This window comes from Schistocerca gregaria, chromosome 2, assembly GCF_023897955.1.
Source record: "Schistocerca gregaria isolate iqSchGreg1 chromosome 2, iqSchGreg1.2, whole genome shotgun sequence".
NCBI classification, from domain to species: Eukaryota; Metazoa; Arthropoda; class Insecta; order Orthoptera; family Acrididae; genus Schistocerca; species Schistocerca gregaria.
In genome coordinates, this window is record NC_064921.1 from 582,092,469 (window position 1) to 582,111,558 (window position 19,090).

General features: G+C 36.5%; 1 protein-coding gene across 1 annotated transcript in view; it reads right to left on the reverse strand.

Moving 5' to 3' along the window:
- Positions 1-19,090, reverse strand: part of LOC126333450 (protein FAM98B-like) — a 51,627-nt gene that overhangs the window by 20,947 nt on the left and 11,590 nt on the right. The window contains exons 4-5 of the mRNA XM_049996736.1: positions 18,146-18,256; positions 4,374-4,553 (exon numbers count right to left, since the gene is read on the reverse strand). Of these exons, the coding sequence (XP_049852693.1) occupies positions 4,374-4,553; positions 18,146-18,256 (291 nt within the window). The remainder of the gene's footprint in view (positions 1-4,373; positions 4,554-18,145; positions 18,257-19,090) is intronic.

A 19,090-nucleotide genomic window follows, 5' to 3' on the forward strand; every position in this document is an offset into this window, starting at 1 on the left:
ACCTCTCTGCTCTTTCCTCTGCATTTAACAGTGGAATTCCCGTTGCACTCTTAATGTTACCGCCATTGCTTTTAATTTTACCGAAGGATGTTTTGATTTTACTATGTGCTGAGTCGGTCCTTCCAACTTCTTCGCATTTTTCATGTAGCCATTTCAACTTAACTTCCTTGTGTTTCCTATTTCTTTCATTCCTAAGCGACTTGTTTCTCTCTATTCATCAATCTCCCTGAACATTTCTGTACTACTTTCTTTCAGATGTCAGCTGAAGTATTGCTTCTGTTAACCACCGTTTTCTCACAGTTACCTCTCTTGTACCCATGTTTTCCTTTCCAAATCGTGTGTTTGCCTTTTCCGAGATGCTCATCTTTAACTAATCTGCCTACTGAGCTATTCATTATTGCAGTATCTATAGCCTTAGAAAACTTCAAGCATCTCTCTTCATTCCTTAGTATCTCTGTATCCCACTTCCTTGCACACTGATTCTTCCTGACTAGCCTCTTGAACTTCAGCCTACTCTTCACCATTACTAAATTGTGATCTGAGTCTCTGTCTGCTCCTCTGTATGCCTTACAATCTAATATCTGATTTTGGAACCTCTGCCAGAGCATGATGTAATCTCAGATCTTCCCCTCTCTCCCACCTTTTCCCAATATAACTCTTCCTCTTGTGATTCTTGATCAGAATATTCACTATTACTAGCTGAAGTTTATTGCAGAACTGTCTGTCCCGCCTCTCATTCCTACTACTGAGTCCATATTCTCCTGTGACCCATTCTTCTACTCCTTTCCCTTAAACTGCATTCCAGTCCCCCATGACTATTAGATTTCCATCTCTCTTTATGTTCCGAATTCCCCGCTCAATATCCTCACATAATGCATCTCTTCATATTATGCTTGCAACTCTGGCATATATACCTGAACTATTGTTGTCGGTGTTGGTTTGCTGTCGATTCTGATGACAGTAAATCTCTCAATGAAATGTTCACAGTGACTCAATGTCTTCCCTACCTTCCAATTCATAATGAATCCTACTTCCATTATGCCATTTTCTGTAGCATTTTTGATATTACCCTATACTCATCTGACCAGAAATCCTTGCTTTTTTTCCAATTTCACTTCACTTGCCCCCACCATTGAGCCTTAGTACTTCCCTTTTCAAATTTTCTAGCTTACCTACCACGTTCAAACTTCTGACACTCCATACACCGAGTTATAGAACATTATCCTTTTGTTGGTTATTTGAGATGTATTACGCTTCTCGTAATTAATAATATCTCACTGACATCCGGTAACTTAACTGCTCCATCATGAACTTACATATAGATAGGGTATCTATGAAGGTCTGCTGTCATTCAAAAAATCTCACCTTGGGAACTATTAGAGAGACACTCATGGTTTGTTATAAACCATTTTGCAGTTCTCAAAGGCTTTTTTCCTCTCTCTTCTGTTGCAGATTTTACTTGGAGTGCATGAAAATGGTGACAAAACAAGGAGAAAATGCATTTTGTCATTTGGTATACAGAATTCAAGTCTGACAGTAGTACTGCAGAATTATTGATGGCAGTCTGCAAAGGCACCACTGGCAAAACATGTATTTAAACATGTCTGTTTACATACATTTCCTGAGAGTTGGACTGATTGTTAAGATCACAATGTACAGCTCCCTGTTCTCCAGATGCCATGCCATTAGATTTATTTTTGTCTGGTTATGACAAGAATCATGTATACACAACACCAGTCAATGACATTGCTACCATCTGTGTATGAAGCAATGAGGCAATCTGAACTGTTGATGCTGCAATGCTGACCCGTACATGGACAGGACTCTTAATATCACTTCAATTTTCTATGGCTGATCTCTCGCCGCACACTGAAATTTTGGCGTAACAGAAAAGAAAAACTTTTAGAGCCGCTGAACATTTTACAATGAATCACAATTCTCTTCTCTAACTGTTTTCAAATTATGGTTTTCTGAAATGATAGTAGAACTTTATGGATACCCTGTAACTCATGTTTACATTTCTGATGAAGGACCTATGACCCAAAATGTATCTTAAGTGTTGTACAGTAAAGGTAACAACTCACCATTTACATTCCACAAAGCATGTTCCACCATATTTAAATGTTATAAGTAGATTTTTAAAAAATCAGGTTTTTGACAAATTGTCATAACTATCACTCCCTGATAATGACTTCCAATATCATGTTTGTTATGTTTTATGGCACCAAGTTTTCAGCACTCAGTGAAGTGTGAAAATAAGATGTTTCAACTGCCAAAACTGGAAATTTACAAGCTTCAAATGTGTGGGGCAGTCCTAGGTAACAACTAAGCAATGACAAAGAGATTAGTTTAAACTGTGTTGAGTAAAGTGACTGGTAATAACTTGGCACAAGATTGATGACTGCCATCTTTCAGAATATATACTGCAACATGAAGTCAATAGTCTTAGGGTACAAAGAGTAGAGATAACACATACTTCAAATAGATCTAAACATTTAGTAAAATACTTATCAGAACCAAAACATATTAATATAGGGGTTCCACAAGGTAGCATATTAGGACCAATACTATTCCTGATATACATCAATGACTTTCCCAGTAGTGTTACTCATGGTGAGAAAATTCTCTTCGCTGATGACAGCAATATTATAGTCACTGAGAGAACAAGAGAACTCCTTACCGAGAAAGCAAATGAAACTCTCAAGGAAGTTTACGATTGGTCAATAAGCAACAAATTGACATTAAACATAAAGAAAACTAATGCCATGAACTTCAGTTTGAAGAGGAAAAATGACAATGTTAAATTAAATGTAGATGGCACCTCTATAGACTGTGTAACAAATGCAAAATTTCTAGGAATGAATATTGACTCTCAGCTGAAGTGGTGCGAACACACAAAGGTACTTGCAAACAGAATGTCATCAGCATGTTATGCCCTTAGAATTCTATCATCTGTGTGTAACATGCAGTGTCTTTTAGTTACATATTATTCATATGTACACTCAATTCTTAGCTATGGCATTCTTTTTTGGGGAACAAATCCACAAAATATGAACACAATTTTCAAACTCCAGAAAAGAGCCATAAGAATAATAACCAGAAATAGTAGTCGAGCTCATTGTAAATATCTGTTCAAAACACTGGGAATTTTAACTGCTCCATGTGAACACATTTACCAGTCAGTTGTACACATCAAAAGTAACATTGGCAATTACTGCACAAACAACTCTGTCCATGACCATGCAACAAGAGATAGACTCAACTTACATTTACCAAGAAAAAATAAACATAAAACTCAAAACAGCATTTTCTACCAAGGAATAAAACTGTACAATAAATTACCAAAAGAGATTAAAGAAATTTCAAAAATACACTTATTTAAGAAGGCAGATAAAAAGTACCTGTTATGCAATACATTTTATACATTGAAGGATTACTTAGATAAAGCAGAGTAGGGGTTTGATAAAAAAATGTTATACAAACAAATAATAATAATAATGATGATTATAAAACATCCAATATTCCACATAACACCTTCACTTTATTATTTTTCTTCTTTTTTTCCTTTCTAGAGACTCTCCCCCCTCAAGCTATGCATAGCACAATACTAACTTGCAGTACAGAAAATGGCCCAAGGATCACCTGTGTGTGTGTGTGTGTGTGTGTGTGTATGTAGTGAGTGAAGTGTTATGAAACAATGTGTGTATAGTGTGTGCAGTGACTGATAGTGAAATATGAGTGAATAGTGTGGCATTACATTATTTAATGAGTTATTTGTAAATAAATTATTGTATACCAGGAGTAAAATCTAATGATTGTCTCTAACTAGAAGTCTGAAAATATATGTGTATACGAATTAGCTTATTGTAAATTGATCTAAGCTTGTAAATACTTTGACATGTCCTATATCCTTGTAAAAAGAGATCTGCGGATGAATCAAACTACTACTACTACTACTACTACTAAACTGAAGATAAAAGTAAAGAGTTTGAGCACGTTACACACAAATAGTACAGGCCAGCAGCAAATTTTGCTGTAATATGCCATTCCTTAAAGTATGGTTAACTTTCAAGATTTTGAAACATTCACAAGTGATTCTTGATATGACATTCTTGCTAATGAAATGAAGTATTTTACAGTTCATTATGAAGCACAAATCTAGTAATGTATGTTAAATCTTATGTATAAAACTAATTATTTCTCACTAATTTTTGCTTTCAATTATTTACAAACATCAAAATGAGATTTAAAAATTGAAAATAATCATTAGTACATTCCTCACTGTTTCTATAGATATTAACTAAATTAAGATATAGCTCAGCTACAAACTTCACAAAGGAATAGTGCATTGCTGTTTATTAAAGGGAACCAACCTGAAATGACTGTATAGTCACATCTAATCTCTTTATTAGGAGTTCTTTCCGTACACGATACTCGTCTTGCATTTCAGACTGTAAATTAGCTAGGATGTGCCACTGTTTATCCGATAGAACACCTGTGAATAATGGCTTCCCAATTAATTCAGGAGATGCTTTCGCCAATACCTCCTTCATCTGTAGGGAAAGAAATTCTGTAACTGCATGTACACAAAGAAGCAAATTCATGAGCAATTTATATAATTCATTGCTTCCATACCTACATTATTGTAAAACACACTTTGTTAACATCTTTGCTTATACATAAGTGCCAGATGATACGGAATGCTTGTAATACAATATGTTCTTTTAAGAATGAAAATGCGGTCCAAGAAGACTAATCTATTTACTGTCTGTTCTATTAGCTAATTTTGACTGCCTGTCTCTTTTCCAAGCACTTATCACAAAACTCAAGCATCACATAATATTTGGCTAAATAGCCAGTACATACATTATGACACATCGTTTTCATGTGCATGTGTAGCATCAATACAATCCAGAAGTGCGGGATTGTATTTGTACAACACATGCACATGAAAATGATGTGTGCTGTTACATATATACTGACTACTTAGAGAAACCATATATGAAGCTCAAGACTTGTGATAAGTATTTGAAAATGACCAATGGCTGAAATTAGCTAACAGCACAGACAATAAATAGATAAAGGCCTGCTTCGGCCATGTTTTCGGTCTTAAAACAACAGATTGTAAAAACAATATTTCTGACTCTTTTAAGTAAAGTAGGTATAGAGGTGTGTGACAGTCCCACAAATTGACATCATGGCAATCCTTTTACTATTTTTAGCCAGTTGTTCTTTTAAGCTGTTGCCTACAATCACTTAGATAACATAGCCATTTATCAAATAAATATAATCATAAGCCAAAGAAACTATTATTTAATGTTCATTATCGTGCCGAGTTTGTTTTTCATGTAATGATTAGAAAACAACGATTCCTATCTGACTTCTCTCTCTCTCTCTCTCTCTCTCTCTCTCTCTCTCTCTCTCTCTCTCTCCCCTTAACACTTTGACCTGATATGTGGAAGTATCACCATAAAAAGTATCATTTTTCATTCAAGTAGTCAATCACCCCAAGTGAAGTGTTTTTAAGAAATAGTTTTGGTCTTAGTAATTTTACTAGCTGACGCTTTATGTGGAAGTGTGGACACTAATTGGCATTCTTGACTGATTGTAACTCAGTGGCTTCAAATGACAACCTGTTTTACTTATCGGTAGTATTAGAAGTCCTATGTTTATATAGGCGACCTTGTATAAATTTCTTTACCCATTTCAATGCTATCTTAAAGCAACCACACAGAGCAGGTGCTAATTTGGACCAAACTCAAGTAAATAGCAGAAGATAAATTCAGTCCAATATCAAAATATGCCCTATAAAGAAAGTTTTATTTAAACAAATGAGTTGTATTTTCTCTTCAATTACCTAAAGAGACAAAAATCCTATTAAATAAACGAGATCAGTTTTTGTCAGATGAAACAATATAACTTCCCTTTCTGTAATATTGCTGAAAGAAATTTTAGTTATTTTTGCTTTTCAACCATGTAAGCTATGAATTAGGTGGGGGTTAGTTATAACATTCACAGCACATCTGGAACTATACATGGATGCACACTACACAACTGGTCAAAGAAATGGGTATTAAATATCCATGCCTGATACATTTTGTGGGTGTTGTGCCAAGGATTTTGTAAAGTTTGATCCACAGTAATGTACTAAGGCTTACATTTAGTAAGCACCTGACTGATTTCAACATTCTGCCTGAAGTTTGATCCCCTCAGGAATGGTGTTCCTGCCCTCCATCAAAAATAACAAAGTATCCTCATCAAAGGACATGGTCACTTTTCTCCTTATGTTCACTTCTCTGGTCAAACACATTACACACCTTGTCTATTGCACTTGTATCTCTTGACAATAGTATGTAGCTCGTGGTCTCGCGGTTGCGTTCTCGCTTCCTGAGCACAGGGTCCCAGGTTCGATTCCTGGTGGGGTCAGGGATTTTCGCCTGCCTTGAGATGACTGGGTGATAGTCTTGTTATCATTTCATCATCATTCATGTAAGTGGAGATATTGGACTGAGCAAAGGTTGGGAATTTGTACGGGCACTGATAACCGCACAGTTGAGCTAATAATAATAATAATAATCTTGACAGTAAAGTGAGGAGTTGCTTCAGCTTTCCTTGCATTCTGCCGGGAGCAGTCAGTTGAGTGACAGTTGCGGTGCACACAGATATTCAGGCAGTGAAGTGAGAAACAATGGGGAAAACAACAGGGGACACATGGAAAGAGTGTGTGTGTGTGGGGGGGGGGGGGGGGGGGGGAGAGGAGGAGATGACAGGCACAAGGTAGGAAAAAGGGGGGCAGGTGGAGATTATGGCCAATATGGAGACAAGGTCAAGGTCTCCATAACCAACACTAATGCCAGCACTAAACAGAGGGTCTCCAATCCCAGAGGGAAATTTAGGTACTCCAACCTGGGACAACAACCACTTTCATGAAGGAAACTGAGGACAGACATAACTTTGTGAGGGTCATCTGCTAACATTTGGGACAAAAAGGTAGGAGGGCCAAAAGGTGGGGTAGTGCAGCAAAATATGAATCACTTGTGATGGGGGCCCTGCAACTACAAAGGAGGCAGCTCATTGTGTACTTAAAAACCAAAGACAACCACATGGGGGAAGTCTTGAATGCACAAAGTTTAGTAGACAGAGTGTTGCAATCATGTTTTCACAACATACAATACATTGTGAAGTGATTTGGGGTATCAGAACTTTATAAATTCATTACTGGTAGGCATGATACAGTAAGTTATTGGCAATATGAAGCTCATTTATGAATAATTTGTAATTTGAATGATTTCCATACTTCTACCTAAAGTGTCTGGCAGGTAGCAGATCAAGTTTTAAATCTAGCTTAAAATCATTTCCTTTAGGCAACTCCTCCTATTCCATGGCCGAGTTCCTGTTTCAGAACTGGTAAAAAAAAAAAAAAGTACCTCTAAATGTAGTTGCATGTGTAGAACTAAACATTTCAGTAATATTAGTACTATATATCTCTTGTAATCTGACTTGTTCCACATCATATCGATAAAATTATGGGGAAAATGATCCATGGAACATGACATAACTAAAACTACTGTGAAGATGTTCATTAATTTACTGCCTGATTCATACAATAATGGAGTTAGTTTTCCTGAACCAAGCAGCTCAGATATGAAAGAAGAATAGGCTATGCAACAAACTAATAAAGCTAAAACTAAGATCTTTTTTTAATTGTGTTCTGTCTCATTAATCATTCAATAAAATTCCTGAACTGATTCATTACATTAATGTAACTTAATAATATAATTAAATGGATAGATATGCTCCTCCTGCACCCATCTTCCTACCCTATGGTTCCTATGTCTGTGATAGTCCACACTGCAAGACTAGCCCTATGCACCCTCCTTCACCACCTATTCCAGCCCTGTAACTGGTAAAACATATACTATCAAAGGGAGAGCCACCTATGAAATGACAAGTCATATACCAGCTGTTATGTGGACACTGTTTGGCCTTTTACATTGGTGTGAGTACCACCCATTTATCAGTAAGGATGAATGGATATAGGCAGAGGGTGCATACAGGCAACACACAATATCCTGTTACAGAGCATATTGTACAACATGACAGTCATGACTTTGGTGCCAGTGTCATCATACACGCCATCTGGATTCTTGCCCCACACACTAGCTTCTCAGAACTCCACAGGTGGGAACTAGCACTACAACATGTCCTTGGTTCTCACCACCCACCTGGCCCTAATTTAATTTCTTCCGTCTCAGCATTTATTCAGGATAACTCTCCTTTCTTCACCCCATTTTAGTTTCCTCAATCTTTCATTTTTGGCTAGTCTATTTTTCACTGTCTCCTCCCATCTCTGTTACATACAATGCACTTAGCTTTTCACTCTTATTAAGTCATGCATGATGTTTTACTAGTAATCTCTGTCTTGCATATTACCCTGTCCCAGGTTTTCAAATTTCAACCAGTGTAGTCCCCAACACTCAGTCTTTCCTTCTCATCCCGTCTGGTAAGTCTCCTTTGTCTCAGAGTTCTGGGTGACTTCTGAACTGTACCCCTTCCCCTAAACCTCTCCAGTCCTTTTCCTTTGCCCCTTTCCTTTCCCTTCAAATCTTCTGCCAGAAGAAGGAGCCACTGGCTCCGATTCTTGTAAATGTTAAATCCGTTTCTATGTGTGTTCCCCTGCTGACACTTGGTGAGTACATTTTTTTAATCACTTATGAAGTTGTTAAGTAGCTACTTGTAGTTATCAGTAAGATAGCTTTGCTTATCTGATCCCACCTTGATAGATGACTACATAAGTAATCACAGTGTTATAAAATGGTTATCGAATAAGGAAAACAAGAGGATTTGAAATAGATGCCACCTGCGGGCATTAGAAGTTCAACAATGAGCTCTGTTTGATTCTATTTAAACAGCAACAGCTACTTCAAAACAAAATATCCTCCTCACTGTAACTCTTCGGTTCTATCACAGGAACAAGTAGCTCAGTTTGGAGTCATTAACAAACACAATTCTAATACTGTGTCAATAGTAGGTTGGATGACAGCAAACATATTGTGGATCCTGTGAAAGCAGAATATTCAGGAATGTAAAGTCTTCTGTCTTAAGTGCACTGCTGACCACATAAGATATATTTAGTTTTTTTTAAATGTTAATTTGGGAACAGTTGACATGAAAGATAAACACTCAAGAAACAGAAGGGGCAGTAAAAAACTTTAAGAGGAATAACCATTCAAAATCCAGGACTGGGCATAGCTGAGATGAGTGCATCTGTACTGCCTGTGATTTGAGTGTACTTACAACTGCTACTGCTGAGAGAACCCCAAAGCTGCTCCTCACTTTGCTGTCTTGAGACAACTGACTGTACTCAATTCGGACAGCTTTATAATGTTGTCTTTCCTCTCTCCTTTTAATGAATATGTTCTCCCACTGATTACAATGGCATATCTTTCTTAAAAGATATGGTGTTTATCATAAACATCTTTATGTAAAGCAAACAGATTCACTATCTGTCTTGAGTGCACTATTTTTTAAATAACCAGTTTAGACTTTGCATGAACCATCTTCAGATCTGTGGCAATCGTAAAATAACTAAATCGCAAATACTCTGAAATAGAAAATGTTACCATACTGTGCCAACATAAAATGCACCAGAATCATAGACAACTGTGTAGGTGAAAGAATAACCCACCCAACTTTCAACAAATTTATATGTTACATCACAAAATAATGGCTTTGTAGAATCTATGTTATTAAAATATTCCATAAGGCTATTGGTACCAGATTGCATCTGGTACAATTGTCACATTTGGATAAAACAAACACCAACACTGAATTAAAAATAATTTTGTTCATTTGGTGAGAATGGATGTACTTAATTAAAATCTCAGGTTTGTTAGGGTTAAAAGACATTATTAAAATATATGAATATAATAGAAAGAAACATTCCACATGGGAAAAATATATTGAAAAACAAAGATGCTGTGACTTACCAAACGAGAAAGCGCTGGTAGATAGACACAATAAAAAACACACACACACACACACACACACACACACACACACACACACACACACACACACAAATTTCAAGCTTTTGCAACCCTCAGTTGCTTCATCAGGAAAGAGGGGAGGAGAGAAAAAGACAAAAGCATGTGGGTTTTAAGGGGGAGGGTAAGGAGTCATTCCAATCCCGAGAGCGGAAAGACTTATCTTAGGGGGGAAAAAGGGACAGGTATACACTTGTGCATACACACACACATATCCATACGCACATATACAGACACAGGCAGACACATGTAAAAGCAAAGAGTTTGGGCAGACATGTCAGTCGAGGCGGAAGTACAGAGGCAAAGAAGTTGTTGTGTGACAAGTGATGTACGAGGGGCGGCAACTTGAAATTAGCGGAGGTTGAGGCCTGGTGGGTAACAGGAAGAGAGGATCTTTGCCTCGTACTTCCGCCTTGACTGACATCTCTGCCTAAACTCTTTGCATTTACAAATGTCTCTGTGTGTGTGTGTGTGTGTGTGTGTGTGTGTGTGTGTGTGTGTGTGTGTGTGTGTGCGCGCGCGCGCATACCTGTCCTTTTTTCCCCCCTAAGGTAAGTCTTTCCGCTCCCGGGATTGGAATGACTCCTTACCCTCTCCCTTAAAACCCACATCCTTTCATCTTTCCCTCTCCTTCCCTCTTTCCTGATGAAGCAACCGTTGGTTGCGAAAGCTTGAATTTTGTGTGTATGTTTGTGTTGGATGGAGATTCATGTGTAACAATCATCACATTAGTAAATCAATATAAATGTTGAAATAAGTACAGTGACTGAATTCTCTCTGATCATTCAGTATTAGATTCAGTTCTTCCTTTTTGTGAGTATAAATCTCAAATTCCTCAAGACATTAAGGAACCATCCCTTTTGAGCCCTGTGTAGGATGTCGAAATTTTGATCAACATTCATGACAGAGTGCTTTCATGTTGCACTTTGGTCCAAGAGTTTATGTGCTCCCTGAACCTTTTTTCAAAGCTCCTGAAATTTGTTCTTACAATTACAGATTTCAGGGCAGAGCTTGAATTTTAACATGTCACTTGTATGGAAACTAATTTCAAAATTTGCTTTACAAGAACGTATCACAATTTTGTCAGAAGTCCTTCCATTGTAAATTAAAGCCAAATATCTTCCTTTGTTGTTATTCTTAACTGTGAAATGACTTAAACCTACTTATTTTAGTTGCTTCTTTATTTTATTATGCATAGCTTTTCACCATGCCCTTGCTCCTGTGCTCATTCGCCACAGTCACTTGCTTTAAAACATTCAGTTCTTATTTTACATCCTGCTGGCCTAGCAGCAATATTAATAACCTGTACATAACTGCATTGAAGTACACCCACTAGCATCATGGAGGGTGGCATGAGTGCCCATTAATAACATCTACACATGTACATAAACTGACTAGGCTAAATTCATGTTTTCTGTCATTCTTTGTTAGGGTTAAATTTAAGTGCTTTATGCCGTTATCCTCTTCAAAGTCCACAGAGAATTTAAGTTTTGGGTGCTCAGGACTCATTCTATGTGCTACATTGTCTCCTTTGTGTAATAAAATCTAATCATCCACATATCTCCTTTAACTATTTTTCCTTGGAAAACAAATTCTATGATGGAGATCCTTATATTAAAGAGGAAATCATGATTACAGGAAGTATTGAGAGGATTTGATTTAATGACAAAGAAGAGACAAAGATGAACTGAAAACAAAGTACATGAAGAGTTATCAGTACCAAAAATTAAATTTACTTTGGACTGAGGAAGATAATCACAATAAATTACTTGGATTTAACTCTAATAATCATAGAAAATATGAATTTAGCATGTTCAGAAAACATAGATCTACAGATAGTATTAATGACCATTCATACCATACTCCATGCTACAATTGGGCATATTGTAATGCAATCGTGGACAGGTTATTAAGATTACCATTACACCAGCAGGAAGCAGGAATAAACTGAGAGCTCTCAAGCGAGTGGTCATAGAGAATGGGTAAAGGAGCAAGGAGGTGGTGAAAATTTATAATAAAATGAAGAAGAGCACCTAAAACAAGTAAGCCTAAGTCACATTGCAGATAAGAACAACGACAAAGGGTATATGGCTTTAACTTATTTCTAACAACACAGAGAGATGTTTCCATAACACAAATATCAAAATTGGTCTTCATACAAATAACATGTTAACATTTGAGCTCTGTTATAAAATCTGTAATATTAGGAATGAGTTTCAGGATTCAGGTGTGTACAGAATCAAATGCAACGACTGCAGTACACAGTATGTAGGGCAAGCGCGATAGAACTTTAAAACAATATTCAGATAGCACACGTATAGTTGGAACATTGAGCAAACTATGGACATCCTACATATGGCTCAAAAGGGATTATCCCTTGACAGTTTGAAGGAACTTGAGATTTGCACTATATAAAAGCAAGATCTGAATGTAATCCTGAATAAGCACACTGAATTATATCACATGTTTATTTAAATTTTTATGACTTACTAATGTTATGATTATTGCTTACATGCGTCTAAGTCAACTGGTGAGAGAAAGTGTGTGGTAGAACATGTGCAGTGCCTGACATTTGTGAAGGGGTCCTCCTGTGCAACCCTTTGACAATAGGGATAGTCAGCACACAACTGGTCGGCTTGCAGCACAACACCAATTCGGCCATCACATGAGGAAGCAAGCCATGATGTCAGGCTTACAGCAATGCCAAGGGTGTGGACCACCCCCTCTTAAATTAGAAGTATTTCATAATTTAATTATTTCCATTCTTATCAATCAAACAAAACTTATTATTGACTCAATGTGTGTGTGTGTGTGTGTGTGTGTGTGTGTGTGTGTGTGTTTTATCTAAATGTGATAAATATAGCAGATGCCACCTCTAAGCAGTAGCCTTATGGAATATTTCAACAACATGGATTCTACAAAACCACTATTTTATTACGTGATGTACGTGTGAATTTATTGACAGAAGGATGGGTTGCTCTTGTAATTGATACAGTATGGTACATTCTGGCGCACATTATGTTTGATGCTGGCATGCCATGGCAACATTTTTGCACTTCATAGAGTATTTTTACAGTACGTGCTGTCTTCATTGTTTTTAGCCTCCTTTTTGCACTTGCAAATACAGAAGTTGTATATGTTGTTTAGTCTTTTGTAACTGTAAGGAAAGTCTTAAGACCAGCGTGTTTTGCTTTATTCTAAACTACCTTCAGTGGTTACTATAATAATGATTTTTCTTCTCCTACAATTCGGTTTTCTAGGGTCGTGAACAACTACTACACACAGCGTTAATTCTCATCATTACTCATGGTTTGTTTGTTGTTTACTTCCACATGTACGTGTTGGATTTTAGCACACATTTCTCCGCTGTGAAGAACTACTGACATCTTGCTATTTCATGTGTTTTGTTTTGCTATTGCTGTAGTTGGAAAATACATTCGTAGAACAATAGCAGACATTCCTGCAACTACCAAAACAAACAAAAGATGAATGCACCCCACAGCAGCAAAACAAAACACACATAATAGCAAGCACAGTTTTCTTCACAACACAAAAACGTGAATATATTTAGTGTAGTTGAAAGTGCTGTGTGCTAAGATCCAACACAGACACAAGGAAGAACAGGAAGAATGAAAGAAACAACAAAAAACTAAGAAAACGATTAACACTGTTTATAATAGTACATAAAGCGTGTAAACTGTTCACGATCCTAGCAAACAAATTGTATGAGAAAAAACCATAATGTTAAAGTGACCATTGAAGGTGCTTTAGAATAAAGCGAAATGGGTTTGGTCTTATTAAGATTTTCATTACAGTTGCAAAAGACCGTAATTAATCAATACAACTTATCTTACTGTTGCCTACAGATCACAGAGGATGGTTCATGTTGAACCAAGATTAGGCCTTTTAAAAATTAATGCACTCAAGACGGATAATAACATTCCATTTAAAACCAGTAATGGCAGATCTGTTCCCCAAGAATGTTCTGTCAGTTTTCAAAATTTATGTAAAACTGCTGACATGTGAATGGAGGCAACTCTTACTGATTTGGAATACATGTCCTGGATAGGAATTTTGACCTGACCTGGAATAATTCTAACTGTATGCAAATACCTAAAATATAACATGAAACACTTTATGAAATAAGTGGTTAACAAGAAAAGTGGGAAACAACAGCTGTTGGCTTACCCAAGTAGATAATTTCCTTAATTGTGTAGGCTCAATTAATAGAAAGCAAGTGAATTATTCATCCCAAACAAACCAGCTCATTGTTTTATAATTACAAGTGTGACTGACCTGTCAAAACCTGAACCTGCTTGTGATAATAATTACTGCTTTACTGCTGTTGACACTGGAGGGCACAGGAAAAATGGCTCTCTTCATTAACTCCTAGTTCTAGAAATAATATCTTAAAATTTAATTTATTTAACCCTTGTCCACTAAGCCAGATACACCCATTCATGGTTGTTATTGATGTCCTCTGGAATCTCAATGTATGAGATGGATCCTTTTGCTGTGCTCATTAATAGAAAGTGATTTCCAAGAAGTGTTACACATCTTGAGTGTTTCTTTTTCAATAGGTTTGATTTTTCACTGGAAGTATCAGTTTTGTCTTTCATATCTATGGTTCAATGTTTCACCTCTTGCACTTTGAGGTTTACAAAATTCATATAACTGACAACAACAACAACAACAAAAGCCTGTTTAACAATACACCAAGGACAACAGAGATGCTTGTCCTCTTTTGTTGTCATCTCCAGAAACACTGAAAATTACAAGAGAAACCCAACATACCACTTTTGTGACTGGTACACTAATGGCATTTCTATGAGTGTTCTTCCTGTACATACTAAGTGTTTTGCATGGTGTAACAATGAGGACAAGTTCGTAGACAACATAGTAAGCTCAACACACAATTTAAATATTATACAGTGTGGTGAAAAAGTTGGTGGACAGTTTGTTACAATAATCAGACAAGTGAGTTGTTGAATGCGTGATCTGTGAGACACGTTTACAGTAGTAGTTTTCCGAACTGTCACGACGTTAAAGAAAGAAGAAAGGATTTTTGCATTAAACACCTTTTATAAGAGTGGTGCTACTGAAGTTGTTAATGATTGGGGATTACACTTTACATCAAAACCACTGTCGAGACAAAAAGTGTACGACATGTGAGATAGATTTGAAGAACATGGATTAGTTATGGATGCACCAAGATCTGGTCAGCCAACAACAGTCACTACAGAGGAAAATTGCTGGTACATTTAACTGTGACCCAGTGAAAATCAGACAATTAGCAACTGAGCTGGATTTATCACGAAGATCGGAGCAAAGAATGTTACCAAACAGAAGTTTAAAGTTTACATTCCACATTTACGTAATTATGATGTGCTGAAAACTCTCAAGAAATTTACTTTCAACACAATGGTGCTTCAACACATTATGCCACTGCTTTCCACGACTGTTTAAACTAAACTTTCCACAGAAACGTGATTGGTCGAAGGGCAGATATTGACATGCCTCCATGTTCACCAGATACCATGTCTACGGATTTTTTCCTATGGGGAGCCATCAAGGACTCTGTTTATTCTCAATAACCTCAGACCATTGTTGAACTAAAGATCTATACACAATGCATTTCACAATTTGGACAGTGATAAAGCACTATGCCAAAGAGTATGTAACAGTACTCCACAAAGACTTCAAAGATGAATTAATGGAGATGGAAAACACTTTGAACATATAAAATAATTGTAAGTATTGTTTGTATTTGTATGGAAACCTAAATTCAATCTTGTTTAAATCAGTTCTCTGTGTCCAGCGACTTTTGCGTCACCACATATACACCAATTCATATAGCCAGCAAACTTGTGAGCATGTAACATGGCCACAGTACTCTTTCCTCCTCATCCTCTGGTCTCATCCCATTCTGCATATGGTGCACCAGACAGAAACATGATTGGAGAGCACAAACTAATGGAGCACTGTTTAGTCATGCCTTACCTGCAGCAACAGCTCGTAGTGAAGGTACACACTGAAATATATTTGTTAAGCAGTGAATTTTACAACAAAATTCCAATGGCTCCCTCAAGTTTGCATAAGGCATCATAATATGTTATACTGTATTTCACAATTTTGTCCATGTCCGAATAGAGTGAAACCTGATAGTATGTTTCAATGCAAAAATTTGCAAGTTACAGTTGGTTGGTTGGATGAAAAGAGGAGGAAAGGGACTGAACTACAAGGTCATCAGTCCCTTGTTCCAAATAAAACAATGTCACAGGTATGAGAATAAAACAAAAGAGACTGACAACTCAAAAAGGAATGAAGGGGAAAAACTGCAAGAACGATGAAGGGCAACAAAATTGTAAACGGACAAAAGGGGACAAGAAAACCATAGAAACACAAGAAACGGGATGAAGAGATTAAAACAACAAAGCAGGTTACCATGGCTGGCTCACCATGAAAATAAAAATGGAGAAGCCAGCCACTCTGCAACACATTAAACCCTCCACCCTAGAAGGTGGATTACTTTATCAGTATACTTAGTTGCAAATGGAACTATTACTGAATTTAACTCTTACAAATTTTATAGAGCAAGGAAAGTAATCTGTATCTTATTTTGGTAACTTAGTACAAAAAGAATTACAGTTGAATGTATGTCGTATACATGCATGATAAATTCCTGGTTAAGAATGATAATTTCTGTTCACAAGTATTAACCTACAATTTCCCCCAACATTAAGACAAAGTGTGGAACTTTTTTTACCATATAGTCTAAATGGTTCAGTCTGAACTTCAGTATTTTGTTGTGGGACAACCTCGGGGTACTAGCTTACAATAAACTTCAGTGATGAAACTAATTGTCTAATAAGGGTCACTGCTTTTTCATACATTATTAGAAAACATGAAGACTTTGCTACTGATGATCAACACTGGATAGTAAACAGAGACATTGACTAATAAGCTACTCCACAGTTACAGAAACTAAGATCAGTGAGCTGTGTCAAAAGACAAACAAGGTGCAGTGGAAAGAAAATTTCTGAGTTGTAATTTCCTGCTGTGCCTTGCTCTTTTCTGGAACTGTATAAGACTTTTTTTGAAACAATAAATAACTACTCTACTAAGAAGTTTTATTCATGAAATTTAAAATTATGTTGCTAAGTCTCATTAAGTCTGAAATTCTCTCAGAATGATAACATTAAGCATACATTGGTGATTGGAAACAACATGTATTAATGGATGCATCCTGTAAGCAAACTAATTAAACTCAATCTAGGCTTTGGTAGCTCATTGGCAACCATCAACATCTTCTACTACTTAATTTCCATTGCAAGATTTATACATCAGACTGGAGACATTCTAATCTCTTCTGCTCCCCCCAAAATAAAAAAATTAGTCAAGCAGGCATTAAAATCCCAGATTTATATGGCCACTTGTGTAGGGGGTATTAATATCATTTCCATTGATCTAATTCAATTTTTATTTTGTTTAGGCCTATATTAAATGTGTGGCTTGGTAGGTCAAAGGGTGCCAGGCTACAAATCTATACACTTGGGATTCAATCTCTGGTTGGCACAACAATTTTTTTTCCCCCCTGTCAGTTTTCACTTCTTTCACCTCTGGCAATTACGTGTATAGTGAAAACAGACAAGGCACTTTGTGGTTCAAAGTCCACTGAACTGTAGTTTCCCCTGGAACTGGCTGATTAATCATGATTGGAGCTAAGTAATGGTATACCTCTCCCAACTGAATCATGGCTAGCAAATCAACTTCCTGTTTTTCACTTTGCCTGGTAACAGTGATCGTATTTATGAAATAACATTTTCACCAGGTTAAATCCCTTTCAGTTTAATGGAGAATTGAACAGCAGAAAACTGACTGGTGAAACAGTAATAATGATAGTTGGTCACTGCACAAAATCATCATATTTAACTAATGGAAAACTGACATAGGGTGTATTAATACCAACTGAACAATACTGTCATGCCTGTCATAACTGTTCAAAAAGTAACTGATATACAACCATCTTGCAACATCCACTAAAGTAATGTGCAGACAAAAATTATATAAGAACTAAAGGTTCCATTTAAAAGAAATACCTTTGTTTCAACTTTTCCAAATAAAAGCGCTGGAGTAATATTTGCTGGAGGTTTTGGAAATTTTAATGCTATCAGCATGTTTTTCAGGTCACTTGCAGTGGAGCTTTCACTCTGAAACAAAAAGTATTTGGTTCATTAATCCATTGGTCATGTATGCAACAACGTTTTACAGCAACCATGTTCCGCCATATACAAGTACATGCAGGCAACTTTCTTACAAGTACATAGATTAATGAATTAATTCATTCATTCATTCAATCATTCGCCCATATACTCTCTCACATATCCATTATTTTCTATGGCTCCCTTCTTTAGGGACGGGAATAAGTCAAAGTATACATTGACTGACTAAAGCATATGTTAAAACTGTGTAACTGTAGCTGCAAACAGTCATCAGAAACATATGTACCAATAAGATAGAAAAAAAAACTTAAATCTGACATATAAAACCTGCAACATTAAAAACAATTCCTGTTTCTTTTCAATTACATCTCATATAGCTGCATAATATCAATATAAGAATGTTATTAAAATATTGAGGTTGGAATAATTTTCACATGGGATAGATTGCTGGAGCAGAGAACTCTTTTTCCTCCTTAATATATGAGTATAAGTTGGTGATGTTTCCGTGTGAGACCTGTTTACAACAATGTAGTTAAAAGCAAATTTCAATACTTTAATCTAGGTAAAGAGAATTTGAAGCTAATGGACAAATATGGTATGATTTTAATTTTCTTCGTTTTATTTTTAATTTTTGCATAAACCCTATTGTTCTCTGAAACCTAGATAAGGAAGGAAGGAACAACCAAAAGACTTAAGACTGATTAGGGTTTAATGTCCTGCCACTGACTAGGTCATTATAGAGGAAGCTCAGACTTTGATTGGGTAAGGATGAACCATCTTAGAATTTAGGTAAACCAATGAATACCTAAATCCAGTTGGCCA